The 27297-nt window shown below is 37.8% G+C and overlaps 3 protein-coding genes and 1 pseudogene across 8 annotated transcripts in view; all 4 read left to right on the top strand.

Moving 5' to 3' along the window:
* Positions 1 to 5673: 5673 nt before the first annotated feature.
* On the top strand, positions 5674 to 10142 carry LOC126589055 (cell division control protein 6 homolog B-like). Its single transcript, XM_050254239.1, has 17 exons — positions 5674 to 6013; positions 6118 to 6208; positions 6300 to 6520; positions 6684 to 6758; positions 6840 to 6949; positions 7044 to 7150; positions 7235 to 7294; positions 7407 to 7480; positions 7630 to 7680; positions 7793 to 7842; positions 8126 to 8264; positions 8530 to 8619; positions 8782 to 8844; positions 8936 to 9031; positions 9167 to 9262; positions 9372 to 9493; positions 9906 to 10142. The coding sequence occupies exons 1-16, from the start codon at positions 5798 to 5800 to the stop codon at positions 9402 to 9404; spliced, it is 1572 nt and encodes a 523-aa protein (XP_050110196.1). The 5' UTR covers positions 5674 to 5797; the 3' UTR covers positions 9405 to 9493; positions 9906 to 10142.
* Positions 10143 to 11014: 872 nt separating this feature from the next.
* The window catches only part of LOC126589051 (anthranilate synthase alpha subunit 1, chloroplastic-like), an 88093-nt pseudogene continuing 71810 nt past the window's right edge, over positions 11015 to 27297 (top strand).
* Positions 11580 to 27297, top strand: part of LOC126589054 (anthranilate synthase alpha subunit 2, chloroplastic-like) — a 53974-nt gene continuing 38256 nt past the window's right edge. The window contains exons 1-10 of the mRNA XM_050254238.1: positions 11580 to 11816; positions 11915 to 12104; positions 12542 to 12693; positions 13024 to 13139; positions 13386 to 13632; positions 13723 to 13779; positions 13980 to 14132; positions 14430 to 14510; positions 14703 to 14789; positions 15059 to 15468. Of these exons, the coding sequence (XP_050110195.1) occupies positions 11595 to 11816; positions 11915 to 12104; positions 12542 to 12693; positions 13024 to 13139; positions 13386 to 13632; positions 13723 to 13779; positions 13980 to 14132; positions 14430 to 14510; positions 14703 to 14789; positions 15059 to 15382 (1629 nt within the window). The 5' untranslated portion in view covers positions 11580 to 11594 and the 3' untranslated portion in view covers positions 15383 to 15468. The remainder of the gene's footprint in view (positions 11817 to 11914; positions 12105 to 12541; positions 12694 to 13023; positions 13140 to 13385; positions 13633 to 13722; positions 13780 to 13979; positions 14133 to 14429; positions 14511 to 14702; positions 14790 to 15058; positions 15469 to 27297) is intronic.
* LOC126589058 (uncharacterized) overlaps positions 17279 to 27297 on the top strand; it is a 68056-nt gene continuing 58037 nt past the window's right edge. For 3 of the 6 annotated variants that reach the window (XR_007611690.1, XR_007611691.1, XR_007611689.1), the window contains exons 1-2: positions 17279 to 17340; positions 18452 to 19318. Coding sequence is in view for 2 of the 6 variants with exons in the window: in XM_050254242.1 (XP_050110199.1) it covers positions 17304 to 17340; positions 18452 to 19092 (678 nt within the window). In the remaining 4 variants the exon portion in view is untranslated. Of the gene's footprint in view, positions 17341 to 18451; positions 19760 to 27297 lie in introns of those variants that run through there. The other 3 variants (XR_007611692.1, XM_050254241.1, XM_050254242.1) reach the window with 3 other exon arrangements.

Raw genomic sequence — 27297 nt, 5'->3', positions numbered from 1 at the left:
AATTAGTTTCATTATTATGCCTAATTTATGAGAGATTATTCTAAAAATATTGAAATACATTAACCCACATTTATCATTGGACGTGCCTATATATAAATACATGTACATCTTTCTTTTTTCTTTTTGTACTTCGGTTTTCATCTAAGATGAGTTCTAACAAAAACGTACCAGGGTAAGACCAAGATTTTGTCTCCATTTTTAATAGGGGAGTGTATGAGTACTAAAGTGTCATGTACCTGTTTATTAGGTTTAATCAAGGTGGCTACTTTGCTTCATTTTCTGTACACCAAGTTCAAAAATTCCTGTTTACGATGTAAATAAATTTAGTTTAAATATCCTATCATTTATCAAAATAAAGTAAAATTATACCATAAGTTAAACAGCATGTCCTATAAGAAGCCAACAAGGGACATTAGGTAAGCCTAAAGCGATATAAAGTAGATTATAGTACGTAGGCCAAGCACAAGCAAAGGGTAACAAACATAATTCGATAAATAGTCCGAACTTTTACTTAAACGAAAAGCCTACCACAGACGCGTGGATCCCCATCGTTCCTGAAAAGTTATATAATTTTGTAATTTGATAAGGTGTGAGGGGATGATAAACATTTCATTTGGTTAATCTTTGAGATCTGTACAAGGAATGATTAATTTATTAATTGGTTAATTAATCATATTATGGGCACTACGTGTCCATGGTTGTTGTGTGTAGGGAGAGGATATTTTGGTAATATGATGCATATATGTGCATGCAGAAATATCTAAGTTGTCGTCGTGGCTTAGTACCGGTCCCTTTCGACATGCAAGTGGTCGCCTCGCCTTCGCGGATTGTATCACTGTGCAGGGGCTACTTTCAAGTTTGATCGTTGAAATGATTTCTGATTACATCGAGCCCTTTAATTGAAACGAGACATTCAAGTCCATACAAAAAATATATCACAAAATATTATTTTATTAAATAATAAATAAATATTTACATGAGAAGGGCCAATGAGATATGATGTGAATGTGGCCTTGTGGATCATTTATATATTTGATGCCTTAGTTTTGTTTGGTTGTGATTGGACATGCAGAATTGTAGGGTTTATCGTCTACCTCAAATGAAATCCAAATTTGGTCGTCTCACTAGCTACTTTTGTGCATAAAGTTAAACACGAAGGCGAATACCACCAGTAGGGTTTCTGCAAATAGGATAGTTCTAGTTAGTTTGTGATGTTCATGGATTTCAACTTACAAATGCATATTTGGTTGTCCAAAGTATATATTGGTGATACTGCATGAATGGAGCCTACGACAACCTTGACAACACTATGCATGAATATTACCAAGGAAGGTGTGGGAGGTGTTTACATATGAAAGCTAAACATCTCTCCTTAATTAAAAATATCTCCCTAGTTTGTATATCACATTGTTATGCCTCTGTACTTTGGCTCAAAAAGGTTTCATCACCTGTTGATATGGTTTCGGTTCATCACTTGTTGATATGATTTCGGTTTCGGTTTCTAGCTATTATGCCTTTGTAAATTAACGTTCTATGTTGATGCACAAAATCGGGTGGATCTTGAGTCAATGTAAAGTGTGGTGTAGAGACCATCGCAAGGGAACTTCGGTTAAAGATAGACGGATACAAGGAAGGTAGAGTAAGTGTCGAAGGGCACCATTTTGGTACCTGCTTAAGAGCCTTTGATGCTTAAAATAGCAAAATATGTTTGAGGCATCACGCGCATGGATGAGTTTAGTGGTAATATAGTAATGTTAAGTAGTAATGATGTTTAACCTTTTGAAGGGAGTAGAAGTTACTTTTTTTAAAGAGGCAAAGTTGGACTAGGTCAATGTGAGATTGAATGCACTTAATTTGGTATTGTCACTTGTTGCGTTGTGATTGGCCTTCAAATTGAAGGGAGATCTCCCATTAATTAGCTATGGGAATAGCCACGAGTTATGGTTCTCACTTGTTGTGAGGTTAATTTGTGTGCTTCGACATGGGTGCCTCAGCAGAGTCATTTCGAATGGTTCACGAGGTTTCCTAGTTGATCAGTATTTAGAGGTTTCAGGATTGATACAATATGGTACAAACATCCTCAATTTCCACTAATGTAACATCAGTTTACCGTGCAATAAGAATAATCAAAAGCATCCATGCTCGCAAGTAGTGAATTGCCATAGTGGATAGGGTTTTTCTCTTCAATTCATTGCATCAGGTGGGTTCAAACCCTCTTCCTCCCCTCCCCATATATAGCTTAGATAAATTTGGTGCAGAGTATCTTAGGTTGTTCAAAGAAAAAAAGAAGGGTAAATTACATAAAATTACCTCAATTATGGATCAAACGACACTTTCATACCTCATCTTTTAAAAGTGACAATATCATACCTTATTTTATGAATTTGTGCCAATGTCAGACCTCCATTAATTTTTCTGTTAAATGCTGACGTGGCTTGAGACGGAACTCACTTCTTAGTCAAGTGGATAAAAATATTAATAAATTTAAAATAAATTATTTTAATATTTTTATAACATGTGGGACCCACCCCCAATAATTCTCTCCCTTTCTCTCCTCCTTCTTCCTGATCCGACCCCATCTTTCCCTTTCTTCCCTTTCTCCCCTACGTTCCATCTCTCTCTCTACTATCTCTCTCACCTTCACCTTCATCCATTTTTCACCTTCTTCCTTCGTCCATTCTTCACCTTTTTATTTTAAAAAAAAGTTGGACAAAAAAAAAACCCAGATTTTGTTTTTTTTTGTTTTTTTGTTTTTTTTTGCAGCAGGTCCATCGGGCCTGGGACAAAATTGGCAAGGCGACGAGGATGCAGGGCCTGATTCGGTGGGGCCCGAACGGAGGATCGACGGGTGGGGAGAAGGGGGTGGTGGAGGAAGGTTGGGGGGACGAGTGGGAAAGGTTTCTGGGTTTTGGGATTTTGGGGATGCAGGTGCCCAGAGAGAGAGAGACAAGAGAGAGAGAGGAGAGAGAAAGGGTGGTGGAGGAAGGTTGGGGGGGGGGGGGGGGGAAGGGACGGGTGGGAAGGTTTTTGGGTTTATGGGATGTAGGTGCGCAAAGAGGGAGAAGAGAGAGAGCCGAGAGAGAAGGGGGAAGGGACGAACTGAGGTTTATTTTTTATTTTTTTTTATTTTTTATTAATATTAAATGATTTTTTTTTTAGTTTTTAATATTTTTTTAATAAAAAGTGATCCCGTATTTGGTCACTTCAGCATTTAACAGATAAATTAACAGAAAAACTGATGGAGGTCTGACATTGGCACAAATTCGTAAGATGAGGTATGATATTGTCAATTTTAAAAGATGAGGTATGAAAGTGTCATGACACCAGTAGTTGAAGTAATTTTGTGTAATTTACCAAAAAAAAATGTTATCATCCTTATTGTCATCCAAATATCATCTCTAAAAAAATTCTTTCAAAGTTACGTTCGTGTGTACGTGTGTGTGTGTATATATATATATATTTTTTTTTAACTTAGAAGAGTACGGACCACGTTAATAAGGAATGAAGACGTTTCTCCTTTACGAAAATAAGGAAGGTATTATCCTTATCCAAAAGATGAAGATTTTCTACACTTCTACACTAGTTCTTTGGATTGCAGTTGAGAGATTCTCTCGACAAATTGTTAACAATTTTCACCACAAGATTTGATTTGAGTGGGCGTGAGCCGCGACACACTAAAGACAGTTATTAGTGCGCAGTCTTAACCTCATAAACTAAGCTAATATGCTAAGCATTTATTTGGTGGTGTCACTGTATAGTTGACCGATACGATAGTCGACGTTCCTCTTAATTCACAAATCAATGAGTCTTATTGGTTTGGGTCATCTTTTTTTAGGACGAGTTTTGGTGCAACGAAAATTTTGCTTCTTTATGACCAAAAAATTACAGATTCGAGTCATGGAAACAACAACCTCTTTGCAAAGCAAGAAAAATGTTGCATACGATAGATGTTTCCTCTCTAACACTCACAAAACGGAAACTTTGTTGGCTTGGAGTTGTCCATTTTGTCACTACATATAGTATGGACCCATTATCCAAATAGGACATGAAATTAACACCTTCTATCACCAAATACATACTCATCAAACAGATGCCTTTTTTCCTTTGAAGAAGAGTACGGACCACATTGCAGAACCCTACCCTAATGATGTACATGATGCTAAAATACATTCATTCAAACATTATATTATCTTATACATATCTAAACAAATTGTATATCCGGTCACCGGTCACTGTCATATATATATTGTAAGTGTACAGCCCTTAATACAAACAGTGCTTGACATGCACCAATTTTTCACCATAGTCTTACTTGTTACAACTAAGTGAGGTCCAAAATGATTCCATGTGTAAATAAATTAAATGAGAGATCATCATCATACACATATTTTGGTGAAAAAAAACTTGATGTGTCTTTATCTTGAGGTAGGGAGCGCTTACGATGAGAGTTGTTGGATAAGAGGTCATATTCTGAGGCGTGTGCATGCGGTTGGATAAAATTGGACGTCTAGAATGTAAGAGAATTTTCATTGTACAAGTGGGTTGACATGACTTGTTATAATACACACAATGATGATAAACAATGTTAAAACAAGGGTATATCAACAGTTGAACAATTGATGCCATGAGGGCGATCTATGGTACACGTCTCAACAGTTGAACAATGAGAGGAAAAATGAGAGGTCCGCGGGTACGATAGCATGTCAATAGTCGAACAGTGACATAGCAATAATCTATAGACTCAATTCAACATTAGGAGGAGATATCAAAATCCTAAATTTGTGTTTCTACATTGTTTTCGATATGAACCCAGTCCTATCAAACTACATAGAATTTAACCCAATTTTATGTGTGTTCTACCTCCATTTGCAAACGAATCTATCTCTTGATAGCGATGCCTTATGTGGGATTCAAAGATGAGAAACAAAGAGATGCATAGATGTGAGAGGGAGATATGAAGTGGATGCATTGAGTTTGGAGGGAGGAGAGAAGAGAAGCAAGGCACGTACTGAATATGAACACTGACCAACGCATTCGGTTTTGCTTGGTTTGATAGTTTTTTAAATCGGGCTGGGGTTTTCTGGTTTAAAAACGGGTACCTTCAACCCAGTCAATAAACATAATGGTAATCTAGGTCGTTGGATACAGTAGAGAGTGTAACGTTCACGATCTCATTGTTTTCGGTTTCTTAGCTCAAGGGGGTGTGGATATTCTACTTTCATTGGTTCTATTAACTCCACTTAATACATTCAGGTTTTTTTTTTCCAATCATATTGGACATAAAGAGATTTAATTCACATGAATTTCTTATTATGAAGTCAGCCATAATATAGTTTTTAATTTGTAGCTGTCTCGAGAATTTTGTTTCTTTTAATTAAATAATATTCGTAGTTTACAATAAAATAATATTGGTTCTTATCATGATGAAGTCACAATTGAGTCAAATGTAACCAAAATATGAGAGTTTTCAAATGGATAATGGTCGAGACTTATTTACTTAAATTATATTTTATAAGCCAAACGATTGCTGATCTGACTTCTTTTTTAAATTATTAAAAAAAATTCAACCAAGAATATTTGTAAATATTTAATTCTTGAAGATTTGAATCAAACACCTTAACCTCAGCTCACCTTTTGTCCCGCGCCCCGATTTGGCAACCGCGCGCGCGACAGCGCGCCAAACTCAAGTTTTCTTCCCGCTAAAAGTTTAACCCTTATCAACATCTCCCACCCGTTTCTTCCCGCGTGTTCGAAGCCTCTCCCGCCTGCACGCCATTTTCCTTTCCCGCCAAACACAATGCCCGCCATTGCCAAACGCAGCTTCGAATTTAACGAAGACATCATGGCCACCCAATCGGAGAGTACGCCCGATGCCGTCCCATCCGCTTCCACACCTCCGAGGCGGAGGCTCAGATCCAACTCGTCGCCGATGAAGCTGAGTCCGATCTCCAAGCCAATGAAATTGGGTTCGCCTCGAAAGCGGCTCAGTACTTGCGTTAACACTCAGGCAAATGTGAGATTGGATTTTATTGTTTATATGTTGTAACTGCGAAGTAATTTGCGAGATTGATAAAGCTATCGATTTTAGCTCGTTGGTTAATTTGGAAATAATTTCAGGGAATTGAGAAGTATTTCACCCAAAAGAAGGTCCAGACTTTGTGCAAATCAGTCGAAAAATCAGTTGAGAAACCAAAATGGAACCCGAAAGGTGACTATTTTCAAGCGAAATTAATTTAATTTATGGGAAAATGTGTGTCTTTGGTGTTTGAACTGGGAAATTGTTTTGGTTGGACTTGTAGATGTCAAGCAAATCAGTGAGGTGAAGGAGGCATTGCACGTTTCAACCGTGCCTTCAACTGTTTCGTGCCGGGAAGACGAGCAGAAAAGGGTTTTGGAGTTCTTGAAACAATGCATAGAGCAAGAGAAGGCTGGGAGTTTGTACGTCTGTGGGTGTCCGGGGACCGGAAAATCTCTGTCCATTGAGAAAGTGAAGCAGGCTTTGGTTGATTGGGCAGGAGAGGTGAGCGAATTGCTTCTCAATGATTATATGTGCTTAATTGTACAAATATCATAGAATATTTTAAATGTATACTACTACATGTTTGATTTTATGTGCCATGTCCGAAAAATGTGTTATTAGATACGAAGTGTTAATTAACACTGGGAATTGTTCTTATTTCCAGGCTGGGTTTGAGGAACCGGATGTGTTGGCTTTGAATTGTTCTTCTCTAACAAAGACTTCTGATATGTTCACTAAGGTAACGAAACTCGAATGCTTCTTCTGTTGTTGGTTGTAAGTTATGACAGATGATGTGCTCACATTTGGTTTGCAATGGCAGATACTTGGTAAAGACCAAACGCCGAAGGAAGTTAAACGCAAAACCTCATCCCTGCAGCTTCTCCAAAATTTGTACTCTCAAAAGCCTTTGTATTCTAGAAGGAAGATGACGTAAGTAATTTATCCTCGTTCGAACACGATCTGAGCAATGTTTGACAAAATGTAATAAAGATTGGTTATACTAAAATAGTTTCTATTCCATCAGGCTGGTAATAGCTGATGAGTTGGACTTCTTAATTACTAAAGACCGGGCGGTGCTTCATGATCTTTTTATGCTCACAGCGTACCAATTCTCGAGATGCATACTCATAGGTACTAATCTAGTTAACATAAGGTAAGTTCAGTTACAAATTTGTAGTAATATGTGAAGTTCTCATGCTATTTATGCTTTTGCAGGAGTGGCAAATGCCATAGACCTGGCCGATCGTTTTCTTCCAAGACTTCAGTCATTAAATTGTGAGTTGAATACCTTTGTTAACTCGTTTTTCTTCAATGAGATGCTGTACTGTATTTGGGGTGTAGTACTTACTAGCAACTAGTGTGCTTACGTATTATGTTCATGTTCTAGGCAAACCTATTGTTATTACTTTTCGGGCATACTCTTATGACCAGATTCTCAGGATTCTTCAACAGAGGTTAATTGTAAGTTTATGCCTTCATTTATAAATTAATCACGAGCCTGAATTAGGAATATTGTTTTCTCCCTTGCTGTGGAGTATTCATAAACGAGTTGTTCTTTCTTATTGTCTTGGTATATTTACCGAGTACTGACAGTTATTGTGTTCCTACAGACACTACCTTACACCGTCTTTCAACCACCAGCATTAGAGCTTTGTGCCAGAGTAAGTTTGCTATTGTTATCATATTTTCCAGAACATCCTTAATGGATTTAGATGTTACCAATCTTTATGTTAAAAGCATATAGGCTGAGTACTTAACAATGAAAAATGGCAGAAAGTTGCTGCGGCATCTGGAGATATGAGGAAAGCTCTTTGTATTTGCAGGTTAGTTTTGTTGAGTCGCATGATAAATTATTACATTGTACGAAAGGTGTCTGAATTTGACGATTCTGATTAATTGGAATAGACATGGACTGTGCAATTGAAAAGGTGTAAGAAAGGAACAAGCACTTTAGATTCATCGATGTATCAGAAAATGTAAATGCCTTACAAATCGCAAGTCATATAAATGTCAGAGAATGCATCTATATATCTGGTGACTTTTGACTCTATTTGTAGGAGCATTGCGTGGGGTTATGAGCGTAACTTTTCCTAAACTTTTTTCCAGGAGTGCCATTGAGATTCTGGAAGCAGAGGTGAAAGAATATGCTGAGAACTTGAATTCATCATCAGTAGTGGATGCATTCTTTGAGCAGCAGACGGCTCCTGCTCCAGCTCCTGTTGTGAAAAAACGGGAGACTGATGTTGTAAGCGATCACCCTTGATCCCCACATGCCTCAAGAACTTATCTGAATCACCAAACTGACAGATTTCATGCATTCGTTTCAGTTCATTCTTTTGTTCATGCAAGAAGATTTCAGAAATTTTCCAATTCCATTATCTTTATTTGATTCATTCTTTAACGCCAAAAGTTTCAAGTAAATACTTTGAATTGTGAAAACCTAAAAGTTTCGCAATGCTTGCTTCATTTTTTGAACATTTACGTTCTAAATTTTCACTTATGTGTTGCAGGTGACAATTGGTCATATGGCTTCTGCTTTGTCAAAGACATTCAAATCACCAGTAGTGGATACCATACAAAGTCTTCCGCAACATCAACAGGTAGCCCTTTTTCTGGTGACTTGTGCTCGTTGAATGTAGGCTATGAGGCTTTTGAGTAACACAATTCTTCAGAAATAGTTACTCTAGTTCTGATCCATGCAATGAACATAAAGATTGGCATCCTATCATTAATTTTAATGCAAGTGTCCTATTTCATGACAGATTATACTTTGCTCTGCCGTGAGGCTTTTCCGTGGGAAAAAGAAGGATTCAACTGTAGCACAGGTATGTTTCCTTTCCATTGTTTGATGATAAACGATAACACAAGCATGTAAAACTTACGTTGCTGATTTCTGTGCTTTTCACATATTTGCAGCTAAATAAATCTTATATAGACATCTGCAAATCAACATTAATTCCACCAGTCGGAATTTTTGAATTTTCAAGTATGTGCAGAGTGCTAAATGACCAGGTAAGCAAATACATCTGTTAATATAACATTCCTTGTATCGGGGTTCTCTGACAATACGTTATTAGGTTTTAATACGAATTCACCAACTTGGTAAAGGAGAAACAAGTTACTTACTGAGGCATAATCTACGTGCAGGGCCTCCTGAAGTTGGGTGGTCAATCTCGAGACGAAAAACTTAAAAGAGTGACGATGAATGCAGCAGATGAAGCAGACATCACTTTTGCACTACAGGTGAGGTCACAATATATCTAAGCCTCTTATAAACTCCGGTTTTGATGTACGATATAATCTTGTAATTTCTTTCAGCTTGTTGATGTTTACCTCTTTTATGTTTGAACAGGGAATTCGTTTCTTTCGGAACTGTCTTCAGTAGTTGTATTCAAAGAATATGTACTCCAGATTCTTCTTACGCTTGATACCGGCGGCTCCCATTTCCCACCTGCTTCAAACTTCAAATACAAGGTCCGAAACCTTACCTTTTACAGTTCTCTCGAAATGCATTGCCTTGATTACGAATTGTGCATCTCATATTTTGAGCTGTATGAGAGCGAGCCTTGGCGCAACGGAAAGGTTGCTCCGTTGTGATCAAAAGGTCACCGGTTTAAGTTATATAAATAGCCTCTTTGCAAAGCAAAGGTAAGGTTGCGTACGATAGATGTTTCCTTCCACCCTCCAAATCGGGGAGCCTTGTTGGCTTGGGGTCTCTTTTTATATTTTGAACTGAATGCTTCAACCATACAAACGATAGACGTTTCCTGTAAACAATGTGCCTTGGAGCCCAAGTATTAACCATTTACTCATCAATATTTATCTTGCCAGTTTCCCTCAGGGGTTGTTTTATCTCTTATAGTTTCATATTACTGTTCGAATGTAGATTTCCGGCGACGAGAAGCATCTAATTTCAGACCAGTTTCTGTCAAGAGTTCAATTTCACTGTTTCGTTCTTTAAAAAGATGATACAAAAGAAAACAACAGAGAGAAGTCGTTGAATTAGTTTATGTTATACTTGTAATTCAAAAGATGTAACTTATTTTGTAGACATAGAAATGTAACACATTCTTCTTTCTGAAAAGATAATAATGTTTATTTATTTTCATGCTTTTGTTACAAAGATTTTTTTGTTATGATACTATAGAACTAGAATTATGATCTCTCATGTTCATGATAAGGATTCGATTCTCGTTATTTCCAAGCAATTATATGTGTGAAAATACACATGAAATGATGTGATAATTAACTAATCTTTTGGTGAGATGGCATCACTGTCGCATGATTTTGTCAATCAACCCTTGCTATAACATGCATATTTAGTAAATTAATACTATACCCTAAATTATACATTCGTTGATCATCCATTTTTTAACATGTAAATTAGAATTAGGTGATTTTATATTTAAGAAAATTTGTAAATACAATAACAAGTAAATACCAATTATTGCCAAAGAAGTACAAATAGAAAACATAATGTGTAGCCAGAGGTCGATCTCTTAGAGGCCTGAGCAGCAAGGTTCGGCCAATCCATCCTTGGTTTCCCATCTTCGGTTTGTAGGCCGATAAGATTTCTGAGATCTACCAGCCAGCTGGTTATGCATATTAAGTTTCTCTCTGATAATTGTAAAATCAACGAACATAAATAAGTAAATATTTTCATAAAATAAAAAAGGCTTATGTGAAAATATTTATTCATTTTATTTTCTATCTTTAAATTATTTTTTTCGTCTTTTATTTTAAGGAAAACTAATGAAAAGGGATTGAAAACTTTGAGTTTTAATTATAAGGATAAAATAAAAGATAAAATGAATAGTATTAGATTTGATTTTTTAGTGTAAAAATATGATTTTTTGTTAAAATAAACAATACCACAAATTTTTCGTTAAAACTCATTTTATTTTATACAAAAGCTTTTTGACACACGCGTAGTTTAAGTAATTTGAGTTATTAGGATATTTGAGCCCAAAGTCAAAAGCCCAATAAGCAGTGTCTGGCCTCAGTCTTTCTCCAGTCTCAGCCTCTCGGAAGTCACCACGGCAACTTCGTCTGTTCAAACTCGAAACCAACCTGCTTTCTTCTTCTTCTGCCATGGAAATTGGAAACCCTAGCCGTTTTGGCTCCCGTCAACTGCCGTCAACTCTCCCGACGCTGTCAACGGTCTCCGTTAAATTTCATAACAGAGTTTCCAGCTCTCTGTCTCTGCTTCGCGCCACGCCCCGTGTCCGCACACTGAGATGCTCGGCCCTCTCATCTGCCTCATTGGGTAAATTTTCAAATTTTCTTCTGGAGCAGTTGATTAAACTACATTTTCTTTCTGGGATGTGTTTGGTTTCCGAGAAAATGTGGAACTTTGGGTGGATAATTGAGTATTAGCCATTTACATTTGAGTTCTATGATTGTTTTACTGGAAGAAAATATAGAAAATGAATTTCTGGGCTTTTAGTTAATTGTGTTTTGATTTACATTGTAAATTGCTAATTTCGGTTCGATTAGCTGAACAATGAGAGTGGTGGTCATTATATGATTACAATCTGCCCAAATTTTAGAATTCAAAATTTGATTCTGTCAGGCAATGCGAGTTTTGATTTGTGCGATTGATTTTACTGCAGCCGACGAATCAGAGAAGTTTGTAGAAGCCTCGAAGAAGGGGAATTTAATTCCTCTGTCTCGGAGCATATTCTCAGATCATCTAACTCCTGTTCTTGCTTACCGGTGTCTGGTTAAGGAGGATGATAGAGATGCTCCAAGTTTTCTGTTTGAGTCAGTTGAGCCGGGTTCCAACGACTCCAATGTTGTAAGCGTCCTCAGCCCCTTGTATCATTTGTATTTGTTTGCATCTGACTTTAGACAATAATTAATCACTTACAAATTTTTGGTGTCAATCATTGTTAGGGCCGGTACAGTGTTATTGGTGCCCAACCATCCATTGAAATCGTGGCTAAGGAGAACATGGTTACCATTATGGACCACAGAGAAGGTTGTAGGACAGAGGAGATCGTGGAGGATCCAATGACTGTTCCTCGGAGAATCATGGAGGGATGGACACCCCAACTTCTTGATGAACTTCCAGAAGCATTTTGTGGTATGATCAGTACACAAAGAACATGCCTTAAATTTTTTTGGTAGTACTCTTATCTTAATCCTCTCAGTTCAAAGTAAACCACTTCTCCTTAAATGTGGTTTGTTAACAAAGCTTAGACTCGTAAAGTTGTGGTGAAGTTATTTATAAAAATGAAGACCACGCTTTGCTTAATTTTTTCCTTTTGTCTCAAAGTTTTGGACTAGGCAAGTAGAACTGTGGGCTATCAGTACAGATCATATTTCCCTGTACATTTTTTAGGTTGTAGATGTACTGTGTTGACACTAAGTAATGTGTGATATTCTGGACTCTCGCAAAAGATGTACTTGTCACAAAATTGCCATAAATCTATCCTCGTATTATTGTATAATTCAGTCTTAAAAAATTGAGGTTTTCGAAGTCACTAGTTGGTGGTTAACAACATCCATTCTCTTTATCAGGTGGCTGGGTTGGGTACTTCTCTTATGATACAGTACGTTATGTTGAAAAGAAAAAGCTGCCATTTCCGAGTGCACCACCAGATGATAGAAATCTTCCTGATGTTCATCTTGGTCTTTATGACGATGTGATAGTGTTCGATCATGTGGACAAGGTACTGTGATTTTCATGCTAGATTTTAGTGAAGAAAATATATAAATTGGAGACACTTTGATTCAAATGCATGTCAGCATAATGACATCTGCTTTTTTTTCTGTTAAAATAGTTTTTTTTTTCTTCCTAGTTACTCGCTCTTATGCTTATTCTTTTTCTTCAAAGTACTTGTTTGTTTTTTCCGCCACGTTGAATCAAAATATTTGCATCCCATTACTGAACTAGGAGAATTAGTTAACTGCATGCTTTGGTTGTAAATTTTTATTTTAACAAATAGGGTGCTACTGTTGTGGCTATAACCATTTCTATTTTTCAATTTTGTCTACTATAGAAAGCACATGTAATTCACTGGGTGCAATTAGATCAATATTCTTCTGTTGACGAGGCCTTCAATGATGGAATAAATAGATTGGAAACATTGCTATCTAGAGTGCATGACATTATCACGTGAGTAATCAACTCCTTTCTTTCACATTTCTCTTCTATTTTTTTTGTTGAGTTTCTATTCCCCTCCTATATTCTTACTCATCCCTCCCTCTTTAATACCAGTTTTAATTATAAATTATTCAACGGTCAATTTCAACTCGAGGCTGCCTCAGGGCTGGGGGAATTAGTTCTCCATACTTGTTAATTACTTTTTTAAAAATAAAAAACTTAAGGTTGATGTAAAAATGTACCGACTGTCAATTTCAGCCCTAGGCTGCCTGCAGGTTCAATAGAGTTCAACACTCAACTTTTTGGTACTAAATTGGAGGACTCAAGCTTGACAAGTGAGGAATATAAGGAGGCAGTTTTGGAAGCTAAAGAACACATTCTAGCTGGGGATATATTTCAGATTGTATTAAGCCAGCGTTTTGAGAGGCGAACATTTGCAGACCCATTTGAAATTTACCGAGCATTGAGGATAGTTAATCCAAGTCCATATATGACTTATTTACAGGTTTGCCTCGTTTTCAGTGAGTCCTTGGTTCCAATCTACTTGTTCATCTTGTAATTCTGAGATTATATGAGTATATACTTCCATGATCAGGCTAGAGGCTGTATTCTGGTTGCTTCAAGTCCAGAAATTCTGACACGTGTCAAGAAGGTGAGTAAAGGAAGTCCAAAAAATTTTAACATCTGAGTGTTCGTCTTATTCTGTTGCTAGCTCCTAAACCTCTACAATGGTTCCTACAAGATGTCCTACATTTTATGTTTTCTTTGGTCCCTTTTGTTTTCCTACTATAGTGTTGTAGTCTTCATTAGCAATAAATTGCTGAGATTTGCATTTCTTGTTTTTGTTATTAGAAAACGATCACCAACCGGCCTCTTGCTGGGACAGTTAGAAGAGGAAAAACACCTAAAGAAGATTTAATGCTGGAAAAGCAGCTTTTGAATGATGAAAAGCAATGTGCAGAGCATATTATGCTTGTAGACTTGGGAAGGAATGATGTTGGGAAGGTTTATAATCTTTCCTTTCTCTTATTTGTATGATTATTACTGTATGTTGAACTTTATTCTCTAGAGTGTAATACCATGCATATGCTAAATTTTATTTTCCCCGGTATCTATTTTCAGTCCATGGCGGGTAAAAAGTATTTCACTGATGTATATTTCAGCATTAGCTTAATAAGTTCACACTTGGTGCCTTGTCTGTTCATGGCTTACGTGACAATATTTATAAGATTTTTATCATAATCTGTTTCTTTCATTTAGTATTGTGGCCATAATAAAGCGATTGATAATTTGTTCATGCAGGTCTCAAAACCTGGTTCTGTGAAGGTTGAGGAGCTCATGAACATTGAGCGTTATTCCCATGTCATGCACATAAGTTCAACAGTAAGTATCTCCTTTTGGTAATACACATAATAAGTAACCTAATATCTATAACGATTGATGACACATCCGCGCATCTGTAGACATTAGTTTCAGAATTTATTTTCTCATGGGGTCTATAACTATTTTCATGAGTGTAATGTATGTACTCAACAAACAATTGAATTAAGGGACGAAACTTTAATGTGATTGTAGGTTACTGGAGAGTTACTTGATGATTTAACTAGCTGGGATGTTCTGCGTACTGCGTTGCCGGTTGGGACAGTCAGTGGAGCACCGAAGGTTTTCTTCATGAGCCCTTTTTAATTTGTTTGTTGGCATTCTTGTTTTATTTCTTATTAATTAGCTAAATTGATCCTAGACTTAATTAACCTGTATAATCCTGTGAGTACAAACCTTGAGGATTAACCTAATTAGTTAGGAAACGGCTTATTACACCACTATTGGTTGATATATGGAACCTGATGTCATGATTTCCTAATCTATCTTATATGGACTCACTTAGGATTAATTTTTCGAGTTTCTGCATTCTTAGCTCTACTGCAATGCAGGTGAAAGCCATGGAGCTGATCGATAAGCTAGAAGTGACTAGACGTGGTCCATACAGTGGTGGCTTTGGGGGAATTTCGTTTTCTGGCAACATGGACATTGCCCTTGCTCTGAGAACTATTGTTTTTCCAACTAGCTTTCGGTATGATACAATGTATTCATACAAGGACGCAAACAAGCGCAGAGAGTGGGTCGCTCATCTCCAAGCCGGGGCAGGAATTGTTGCTGACAGTGATCCAGCCGATGAGCAGAGGGAGTGCGAGAACAAAGCTGCTGCTCTTGCGCGCGCTATTGATCTGGCGGAGTCCTCGTTCGTTGATAATTGAATGCGTTTTTTGCTCGTATACAGAATCTGGTTTGTAATATATTTCAAGTTTTCCTTAGCAATTTTTGTCGTGAGTTGAGTTGAGTCGTCTTTTTGTATGAATAATGTGAGTTTGATAAAAGTAAAAAGATCTGATGTTAGGAACTGTAAATTATATCAGATGATGGGAATGTTAACGTTTTAAGCAAACCAAAACTAAAGGTAATGGCATACACAAGCAAAATTTGAAACTTTTCGCGAACAGCGCCGTCATATATTGAAACCCGGAACAGATTAGAACGATCACCGGGCAGAGTTTCCCTTGCCTTCACGGCTGCATCCATTGTCATAATGAAAATTTCCGCTCGACCTCTGTTCTTAAAGAGCATTTTCTTCAACCTTGCAAAACTTGGAGAAGAAAGCTCTCAGCCTCCTCTTCGTATAATCTTCACCATCCTCGGCCCAAGAACTATAAGCACTTTTACAAGAAAAAGTTTACCAAACAATCAACTGTTTTATTTTACGTCCGACTTATTCTCGATCTCTCACAGTACAGCAAAACAGTTTTTTTTTTTGGGTTTTTATCACAAATAGTCCCTGACATTGATCAAACACATCATTTTGGTCTCTGATATTGAAAATCAATAGAAATGGTCCCTGAGATTGATCAAATACATCACAAATGGTCATTCCGTTAAAAAGACAATTTTCAAAGCTTCGTAACTCAATCGTTTCTTAACCAAATTTGACTCATAATATATCAAAATGAAGATAGGAAAGTGTAGAACAATATTATACCATTTTGAAGCCCAATGGTTTCTGGAGATGGCCGGAAAATAGCCTCAAATGTGACTGGTCCGCAGAAAAACTGGAAAACTCGCCGCAATATTATACCATTTTGAAGCCCAATGGTTGCTGGAGATGGCCGGAAAATAGCCTCAAATGTGACTGGTCTGCAGAAAAACTGGAAAACTCACCGGAAACTGGGTAAACTTTAAACGTTCATAACTTCTTCAATAATTAACAAAATCGAGTGATTCAAAAACTAAAATCATACTTCTCGACGAGACGAAGAGAATGGTATATTTTTTGATGGCTAAATCGCCGTAGTTTGTCTGGAAAACGGCTCGAAATTGGCTAACTCGAAAATGGTTATCCAATTTCAAGCCGTTTTCCGGCCAAACCACGGTGAATTAGCAGTCAATTAAGTATCATTCTCTTTGTCTCGTTGAGAAGTATGATTTTCATTTTTGAATCACTCAATTTCGTTGAGTAAGGAAGAAGTTATGAACGTTTAAAGTTTACCCAGTTTCCGGCGAGTTTTCCAGTTTTTCCGTGGAACAGTCACATTTGAGGCTATTTTCCGGCCATCTCCGGCAACCATTGGGCTTCCAAATAGGTATAATCTTGTTCTACACTTTCCTATCTTCGTTTTGATATATTGTAGGTCGAATTTGTTTAAGAAACGATTGAGTTACGAAGCTTTGAAAATTATCCAAAGAATTTTTAACGGCATGACCATTTGTGATGTATTTGATCAATCTCATGAACTATTTCTATTGATTTTTAAAGTTACGATCAAAATGATGTGTTTGATCAGGACCGTTTATGATAAAAACTTTTTTTTTTAAACACTAGAATACCAAGTCCACTACAACAAAGCATTAGCAAGCCCAGTCCTAACAAGCCAATCACTCTTCAACTCTCTCTCTCTGTGTTTTTAAATTTTCGTTGTTTATTTAAACAGAGCCTTCTTCCGTACTCACTTTGCTGAACAAGTTTCATCATCTCCTTCTTTAAAAATCTCTTCTTCAGCATCTGTCAGTGGCTGAAGAAGAGATTTTTAAAAATCCAAAATTGCCCATCTCCTCTCAACAGGTATTTCTTTTTTCTCATCATTGTTTTCTTGTTTATTAAATTATTGGTATTTATGATTTCCTGTTATGCCTGGATATTTTGTGTACAAATCTGGAAATTTTGGTAAATCTTTTTCACCTGTAACATTCTCTAGAATTTGTGAGTTTAATTACTGCTCGAATTGGTTCAAATGTTACTGGGAAAGGGTTAAAGGATCAAACTTTGGCTAAAGTTGCAAACTTTCTTTCATTTTCCATGATTAGGGGTTAAATTTTGGCTATTGTTTCCAGTTTTCCCAAGTGAAACCTGCCAATTATTCCTAAACTAATATATATTTTAATAGTTCTATATGTAAGAATCCTGTGAAAGTTTCAAATTCTTTTCACCTTTGATTGTTTATTGGCCAACGTTGCAAACTTTTCTTTTTTGTTGTTGGGTTTTTGAAACAATTTCCAAGTGAGACCTATCGATTTTTCATAAATATTTCTATTGGTTTTCCGGTGAGAATTGTGTGAAAATTAGGTCATACAAGAGAGCAAAAACAAGAGCGAGATTGCATAAACGAAGGTTCAAACTCTGAACATAGAGTAAACATGATATACATTTTCTAAAGGGAATCACCACATTCTGTGGTTTTGCAATCTTGGAGTCCAGGTTTTAATTCAAGAATTGAGAAAGTGTCTCTTTTAGAATGACAATTGTGTCACCACCCGTCCACGAATTACAAAACCCCTTAAATCCGTTTGTATGTGTTCTGTGGTATAAATTATATTACTAGAATGAACCTTTTTCCGGCCAGAAATGATGCCGCTGCTGGGGACTCCTTCTCCTCAAGCCTTTTTGACTCTCTTGTTAATTGACACTTACTATCTTCCATGAATTTCGCTAGTATGTCGTTATGCTTTGAGTTAAGAGCTTTTACGTTTAGTTGGAATTGTTACGACCCAATTTATGTAGTTGTAGGGTGTCTGAAACATGAAGTTGATATGTTTATCGGTGTTGAAATGTTTGGGGCGTTACCATAGCATATTTCATGAATCTGTCTTGTTTGAGTGCAAATCTGTTTTCTTTTCGTACTGGGATGAATTATCTAATTAGCGGTAAACATTTTGTCTGATAATTAGAAATTAAAATTTCTCTGTTGCTCATAAATAGTTGAACATACAAGTATTTGTGTTCTTTTTAATTGAACATAACAATGGCCGGTTACTTATCTTTGAGATCTAAATTAAAGGTTCCTGGGTCCTTTGTGAATATATTCAAGGGATGGCAGAAGTTGGAGAGAGCTCGGGTGCAAAACCCTGTGAAGAATTCTGGGCCAAGCTCGTTCCATCAGACTCGAGATATCCGGATGTTGAGATTAGTTCACGTGAGATTGTAGTTTGCTCAGAGATCTTGTTCTCTTCTATTCGCAAATGCAAGTGGTGCAAGATTTCTATGGATGCCGAGCATGCAATATGCTGCAATTGCTTGAACATATGGCATGATGTAGTTACCGTTGCTCCTTGCTTCCATAATTTCTGTAATGGATGCTTCTCAGAGTGGTTAAAGAGATCACTGGAGAAACGTTCAAGTGTACTCTGTCCCCATTGTCGAGCAGTTGTACAGTTTGTTGGAAGAAATCACTTCTTGCTTAACGTTGTGGATGAAATACTACAAGCTGATTCTTCACTAAAACGCACCAATGATGAAGTGGCAATTTTAGACTCTTATGCAACAATACAATCTAATCTTGTCGTAAAAAGGGCTCACTCCCAGGTGATGAAGAAGCTGATAATCCATCAAATCCATGCCCTCAATGTGGTACTGAATATGGTGGGTTCTGCTGCAATCAAACCACTATCCATCTGCAATGTCAAGCATGCGGAGGAATGATGCCTTTGCACACCAATAACAGTATACCTCAACACTGTTTAGGATGTGATAAGGAATTTTGCGGTACATATTGGCATGCGCAAGGGGTTTCACAAAGTGATTCTCACCGTGTGTGCAGGCGTGAGACTTTTAAACCAATCTCAGAATGGACCATCTCTGGAATCCCTACTTCAGCTCATGAAAACAATCGACATGAACAAGTTATCACTGAGAAGTGTATTGCACAGTTGGGGAGAACATTACAGAATGTTATTGCAGAATGGCTTGCAAAGTTGAACAACAGAGAAATTGATCGAACGAGGATGCCCCTGAATCCTGCTGAAACAATAACTTCTGGGACACCTACGTGCAATTACTGTTATGAGAAGCTAATCTCCTTCCTCTTGTACTGGTTTCGGATTTAGATTCCCAAGTATCATCTACCCACAGAGGCATCAAACAGGGAAAATTGCTGGTATGGATATGCATGTCGGACACAGCACCATAATGAAGAACATGCTCGTAAAAGAAATCATGTGTGCCGGCCAACTAGGGGTAAGTATATGTAGATCTTCTTTCTCTGTTTTTGAGAATTAGAAATTTATTACAACCTTATCTTCTCTGGTACAACTGAGATTTTCTGGCAGCCATTTATGTATAAGAGTTGTTTACTTTTGTTTGCTCATAAGTTTCGCGTACATATCATTGCACGACTTCAAACCTACACATGCGAAGCAACTTGAAAACTTTTGAAGCTCTATGCATCCCTAAGGGCATGATGAAATGGTAATCATTTGATAAAGACATGATTAGTAGATAAGATCATCTTGCAATACTAATTAAACAAATCGAATTTAGGCCGCTTGAGATCGATTAGTAGACAACCGAGGGTTTTCGATACTCTGGGCTTACAACATTCAAGCATGATCATAGATTCACAGTTCCACAGAAACGAAATCATCATCCATATTTTACAAACCAAACATTTGAATTCGAATTCCACAAAGTACCAAAATCTACCTCTCAATAGACATAATTTGCAAACAAACTTGAAAAAGGAAATTCGGAAACTAGGGCTCGTAAACTTGTTGAAGCTCGTTTTTCACCGAAGACTAGTTCGTTCAACAAACTGTGGTATAATAGAACCACTGTAAGACACAGTAAGAAAAGAGGAACAATTCCACTCCATTTAACCCATCAGTTTCAAGCCTTCTGAGAGATGGTAGCTGTGCCAATGCTGGCATTGAAAAACAATATTCACAATCCACATGTCGAAGAGTAACAAGATGAGAGAATGAACGAGTCATCTGGAATTTTTGTAGCTCCGTATGTTTCTATCGCAAATACTTTCATGTTTATATGGGACTGGAGTACCTGTAAAATTTGTTATTACGAGAATATTAACATTTGAAACATGTTTATGATTTAAATTTTTCACAGCCAGATCGTAAATAAACACATAAACGCACGTTGACGAATTACGTACCATTGCAAATCATATCTTTCGGCCAGAAATCGTTATGTTGGGAATGTAGAAATCTTGGCCCAATCTTCTTCCGTGTCTCTCTGGCACCGTTGTTTTAGCAATCACACTGGGAAGATATCTAGACGAGAAAGAGAAGTGGGTAGCCCTTCATCTGGCAAGCTCTGGAGTTGAGGACAATAATAAATCTCCAACTTCTCGAGAGAGATGAGGTGTCTTAACGCCTTGCCGTCAATGGTTTTCAGATTCGGATGATTGTAGATTCCGAGAGAAGTGAGAGTGGTTGGCAGCAGCCCCTCTTCTGGAAATGATTCGCCAATTTCTTCATCTTCACATCCTCTGAAGCTGACATCCAAGTATTTGAGAGAGGTGAGTGTTTGTAGACCCCACCGCATACGGTTTGCCATCAGTTCTTTACAACTCCAGATACTGAGAAAACGCAATTTAGACGGCAATCCCCCTTCCGAAAATGATTCCAATTCTGGACAATCCCTTATACACAGAGACTCGAGAGATGGGAGAGAGATTTGCATCTCCTCTGGCAGTGACCTGAATTTGTTACATTCTTTGATTTCCATCTCCTTCAAGTTGGGCGCTTGCAGTCCTCCTCCATGGGGGAAACCCACAAATTCTGGGCATCCCTGTATCTTCAAAACAACGAGGGATGGGAATTTAGATTCTTCCGGAAATGATTTAAATTCTTTACACCCTTGTATGGACAGAGACGGAAGAGATGGGAGCGAGATTTGCATATCTTCGGGCACTGACCACAAGTTCTTAAAATGGCAAATAGTTATCTCCTCCAAGTTGGGCGCAAGCAGCACTCCACCACCCACAAAACATACCAGATTCGGGCAATCTGATATTTTCAACTCACGGAGGGATGGGAGTTCAATATTGAATTTATTGCATTCTTGCGAACAAGCAAGGGATTCGATATTAACTTCCTCCAAACGTACCTGCTCAAGTCTTGGGAAGTAGTATAACGGTATTTTCCCCGTTAGTTTGGGACAGTTCTCCAGACTAAGCTCGCAAAGATTAGGAAAATGTCCGCCTTCTTCTTCTTCACCTCCAGGGAAACACCACTCTTGCCATTCCCGCATGCTGCAGAAACTTAGAAACTCTAGAGATTTAAATGCAGGTTTAATTCCCCCATAAAACTCAGACCCCACTGATTCCACTCCATTTAACCCATAAATTTCAAGCCTTTTGAGGGAGGGTAACTGCCCCAATGCTGGCAAGGAGAAACAATATCCACAAGTCTCAAGTCGGATAGTGACGAGGTTAGAGAAAGACTCATCTCCTAACCAACCTGGAAACTTTGTACCTCCGTATCCTTCTATAGCCAGTACTTTTAGGTTTGTATTGGGCTGTAGGTTGCCTAGCACTCGGCTATCGTTTTCAGAATCGATAGTGTCACCTTCCCATTTCAAACGTATGTCACTAAGCTTCTTGTCCCTTAGTTTGGCCTCCAAAGCATCCTCAGCACGTTTGATATTTTGAAGCCCTGACACATGAAGATTTCCACTCAAATGCTGAAACCCCTTTAACTCATCAATGTTTCCCCCGGCATCTTTGCTCAAGACAAACTCACCTTCAAATGTTTGGAGATCTTTCAACTTGCCCATGTGGGGGGGCATCATTTTTAATTTTGTACCTCTGAAATCAAGATGGCGCAAGTTGATAAGTCTTCTCAAATCGGTGGGCAACTCAGCTAGATATATACAATTTGACAACAACAACGTTTGTAAATTATACAAACTGCATACGGTGTCAGGTAATTTCTGGATTGGAGTGAACCACAAGTCAAGGTACCGTAGATGCTTCAAGTTGCTAATCGAATCAAGCAACTCCGTGATATCATGCCCACGTAGTTTGAGAACTCTTAAACAATGTAGCACTAAAAGGAGATCAAGTCGTACTTTCGGCGATGGAAAGTGATTGCCAAGAATGAAGGTGCGCAGATACTTAGCTTCATAAATAGTGTCAAATCTCTCATAATCAACATTAGATGAATATTGCATATAAGAAAAATGACGACCCTTGCTCACAACGTCCAATGAGAAGTTGTGGTCTTCCAATCTAATGCAAAATTCTCCAGATACGTAAGTCGCCAAATCATGCATCAAATCATGCATGATGAAACAATCATTTGAAGACGAGTATTGAAAAAATGACCGTGAGATTAGATCATCAAAGTATTGCTTTCCAACATCTTCCAACCTAGTCTTCTTTTGGGGTTGTATAAGATCTTCGGCCATCCACAACAAAATTAATTTAGACTTGTCAAATAAATAATCTTTGGGAAATGTTGAACAATAAGCAAAACAACGCTTCAGCTCCGGAGACAAGTACTGGTAGCTTAGCCATAGAGCCGGCAAAATGTCAATCTTTGCATCTGACAACTCCCATATGTCACTTTTTAGCACATTTTCCCATTCCTCCACATTTGATTCAGAGCGTAAGAGACCACCGAGCGATTTTGCAGCTAAAGGAAGGCCTTTACACTTGCTCACAATTTGTCTTCCAATTACCTCCAGATTTGGATCTACAATAACACTTGCATCTTTGAAGGCATGTTTTGCAAATAAAGACCAACAGTCTTCCTCAAGTAAGTGCTTTAAATAGTGGGTTTGAAGAGTACCCATCGTAGATGCAACACCACCATTCCTTGCGGTGACAATGATCTTACTTCCATGAGCTCCAGACTCGAAGGGGCGCCTTAAGGATTCCCAAATATTGTAATTCTCGTTCCAAACGTCATCAAGAACAAAAAGAAACTTCTTCCCCGCCAAAGTATCTTTGAGTTTGACTTGAAGCTGGTTTAGGTCTGTGGTATCACAGGTTTGTGAAGTGACTGATGCATAAATTGTTTGTGTGATCTTAACAACGTCAAATTCATCAGAAACACAAACCCATGCTCGGGGCTTAAAACGCTGCTTCACTCTATCATCATTGTATAAGAGCTGGGCAAGGGTTGTCTTTCCGATCCCACCCATGCCCACAATGGGAATGACGCCAATCTTATTACAAGTGCAATCATCTGATAGCAACAATTGAATGATGGTTTCCTTCTCATGATCTCTTCCATACACATCAGAGCCTTCTACTAAAGAAGTTGAAAGCAATGTTTGTGAGATTTTGTGTCTACTACCTCTTTTCAAATCAAGGGCATCTTTCTGTTCTACAATGAAGCTTAGCCTCTCAAGAATTTCCTCTATTTTGCTGTCTACAGACTCATCAAAAGCATGAAAAGAAGCAGAGATGAGGTCTTGTACCTTGCTTGTGCTACTTCCAAATTCAGCTTCAATGTTCCGCCTCAACGCTTCTGTCTTGATCTCGTCCAGTAGGTCCTCAGCATCAAGGACGGCCTCTTTAAGCTCGTGCAGCCACAGCCTCACATGTGGGCTACGTAATTGCTTTTGCTCGGCATCATCATAAACAGCATTGACAGACATCAACTTGATCCTCAACTTCTTCAGCAACCCATCAGTCAGTTTCTTTCCTCTGATGAAGTTCCTGACCTCCTGAGAATCCAACTTCACAAATACTTGCTGGAAGAAACCCGAGAGAGCGGCCCCACCTACCACCGCCAACGCCATGATCAATCTTTTCTTTGCAAATGGAAATTTTGTGACAGAGTTAAGAGAATGTATAACAACTAATCAAAGACCCAGGAGGATCTGCAGAAGCAAAAATCTTCAACGCCATGATCAATCTTTTCTTTGCAAATGGAAATTTTAACAATAATTCACGCGGTGTTGGTCGTGGAACCTGGCATCCCTCTGCCGAGCAGCTTGAGCATCTAGCGCAGCCCTTGAATTATGCGGGCCCAGTCCAGCATCATCAGCAACATTCCCTTCCACAGCAACTGGCGCAGCGCTTTGCTCCTGTTTGGCCCAATTTCTGTTCAATTCTTCTCAGCCGTTTGCTCCCAGGCCCACCTTGGTGCTATAACTGCAAGGGCGTGTCTAAGTTGCGGACAAAGTGTGCGATCGTCCGGACAGCAATCTGATGGCTGAGATTTGGCGAGGTCTGCGTAGAACCGGTTCAATCTGCTACAGCATCGGCTCAAACGGCTTTGGTTCTTCCAAATAAACCTCTCCAGCTTAAACCACTAAGTCTTGGCTCGCTCGCCCGCCCGCCCGCCCGCCCGCCCGCCCGCTCGTCAAGATCCACTATGATAAGACCGAATTCTCATTTCCCTTAATCAACCTGCAAGTAGCACAAGAAAGCTATGGAAGAAGAGGGAAGGAGAGATGAAGGAGCAGAGCTCCAAATATTTTTGTATTTATTTTCTTTGTTGTAAATTCTGATCTGATTACAATACTCAGAACTAGTGCTCTTATACCAGTCATGACTCCTCATGCCAGCTAGCAGTTATAACAAACTCCACTAAAACATGAATAAGCCTAATAATCCCAAGAATAAGTGATTAAGCTAATCACTAATTACAGATCATATCATTATTCCCCTCTTAAAGAACAAAAAATACTCGATATTGTTCACTTTAACGAAAAATTATATTTTTACACTAAAAAGTCAATCCTGCTATTGTTCCCTTTACCCTTTATTTTGTTCTTATTCATAAAATTCAAAGATTTCAAATCATTTTCATTAATTTTCTTAAAAAATAAAACAAATAAGGGTTTTCTCAAAAGTTCAAAACAACCATATAAACCAAAAATCTCAAACCCCAATTGGGCAAATTCCAAATTAATACAGCATCAATCAATTGGGAAAAAACCCCAAATGGAAATGTACCTCTTCTCTGACTCAACAATCTGCGATCTCTAGAACAAATCAGTGAAGGAAGAAAAAAAGGCCAAAATTAGGCGTTGAGTAAATACGGAGGAGGAGCTAACCATGAAAAGGAGGCGAGAGAAAGAAGTGACGTAGTCGGAAATGATGTGCGTTTATCGATGCGTAGTGACGTCAGGGAAGCGAGCATCCGAGTCTCCACCACGCATCCGACTCGGTGGACATCGCCAATTTTCTGTAATTCTTTCCAAATTCCAATCAAGAAAAATTAAAAATTGTATGTAAATTTAAGCTTTACCTGTAGATTAGCAACAACAAAGGCAAACTGATTCCAATGGTCTGGAGAAATTTGGGTTTTAGGGATTTGAGTTAACTGAAATTGATTTGGAAGAGCAGTTTTTTGTTTCGATTCACGGTGCAGCACGATTGAAGAGGTGGAGAAGTACGGAATGAGAGAAAATTTGGTTGAGCGGTGCTGCAGACTCCCAGGGGAATAACACGGTGCTGCAGAGAAATTTCCTTATGCCACGCGTGAAAAACATTTTTCCGTACACACGTATGCCTATATGGTAATGTGGGGATTTCAACAGCACAAAAACTAGGAACACAGAAACACTAAAAATGAGGGCAAAAACGTCAAAACATTGTTTCTTATGAACAATGTTTTTCTCATTCCACTTTAGTATATACTAGCCTCCGTGCATATGCTTACGCACGTGCAGAGGATATTTTTTGAATCACGACGTGCTATACACGACTTACACGTTTTTAAATGTATATATGTGTGTAAATTGACAAAATGAAAGTTAAATATTTGAAGTAAATGAATAATCTTAGATCATGCTAGAAGAAACCCTTCATAAACCAATTAAACCAGCTGAATTCACATAATAAAATCGGTCTCTATAGAATTTACATTAAGAATAGAGAAAATAATATTTAATAAATAATTGATTGAATCACATTATTGCTAGCTCATTGTGAGACTAAGCCCACCCCTCTACATTAGTGTAAATAATATCGTTTGTTAAAAAAAATCATTTAACAACTAATTTAATCACATTATTATCCTCGTGCGAAATACTTTTTTTATAACCAGCATTACATGCCTCTTAAGATATTTTGAACGTGTTTAAAATAGATAAAATAATATTTAATAAACAACTGATTGAATCACATTGTTGCTAGCCCATTGTGAGGCTAAACACACCTCTCCCCCTTAGTATCGATAATATCGTTTAAAAAAAACAGTCATTTGACAATTAATTTAATCACATTATTATCCGCATGTGAATGATCTTTTTTATCACCAACATTGCGCGTCTCTTAAGATGTTATAAACGTGTTTAGAAATAGATAAGTTTCAAATTCTTTTCACGTTTGATTGTTTATTGGCCAAAGTTGCAAACTTTTCATTTTTGTTGTTAGGGTTTTTGAAACAATTTCCAAGTGAGACCTATCAATTTTCATAAATATTTCTATTGGTTTTCCGGTGAGAATTGTGTGAAAATTAGGTCATACAAGAGAACAAAAACAAGAGCGAGATTGCATAAACGAAGGTTCAAACTATGAACATAGAGTAAACATGATATACATTTTGTAAAGGGGACCACATTCTGTGGTTTTGCAATCTTGGAGTCCAGGTTTTAATTCAAGAATTGAGAAAGTGTCTCTTTTAGAATGACAATTGTGTCTCCTTAAATCTGTTTGTATGTGTTCTGTGGTATAAATTATATTACTAGAATGAACCTTTTCCGGCCAGAAATGATGCCGCTGCTGGGGACCCCTTCTCCTCAAGCCTTTTTGACTCTCTTGTTAATTGGCACTTACTATCTTCCATGAATTTTGCTAGTATGTCGTTATGCTTTGAGTGGTTTGGTATTGCTGTGCTTTGAAAAAAAACTGCTGTGAGAATAAGCGGCTGTGCTGTGAGAATAAGCGGCTGTGAAATAAATCAACAGAGCGTTTGGTAAACTTTTTTG

Source organism: Malus sylvestris, chromosome 11 (genome assembly GCF_916048215.2).
Source record: "Malus sylvestris chromosome 11, drMalSylv7.2, whole genome shotgun sequence".
Taxonomy (NCBI): domain Eukaryota; kingdom Viridiplantae; phylum Streptophyta; class Magnoliopsida; order Rosales; family Rosaceae; genus Malus; species Malus sylvestris.
This window is presented reverse-complemented; position numbering and strand designations above follow the sequence as displayed.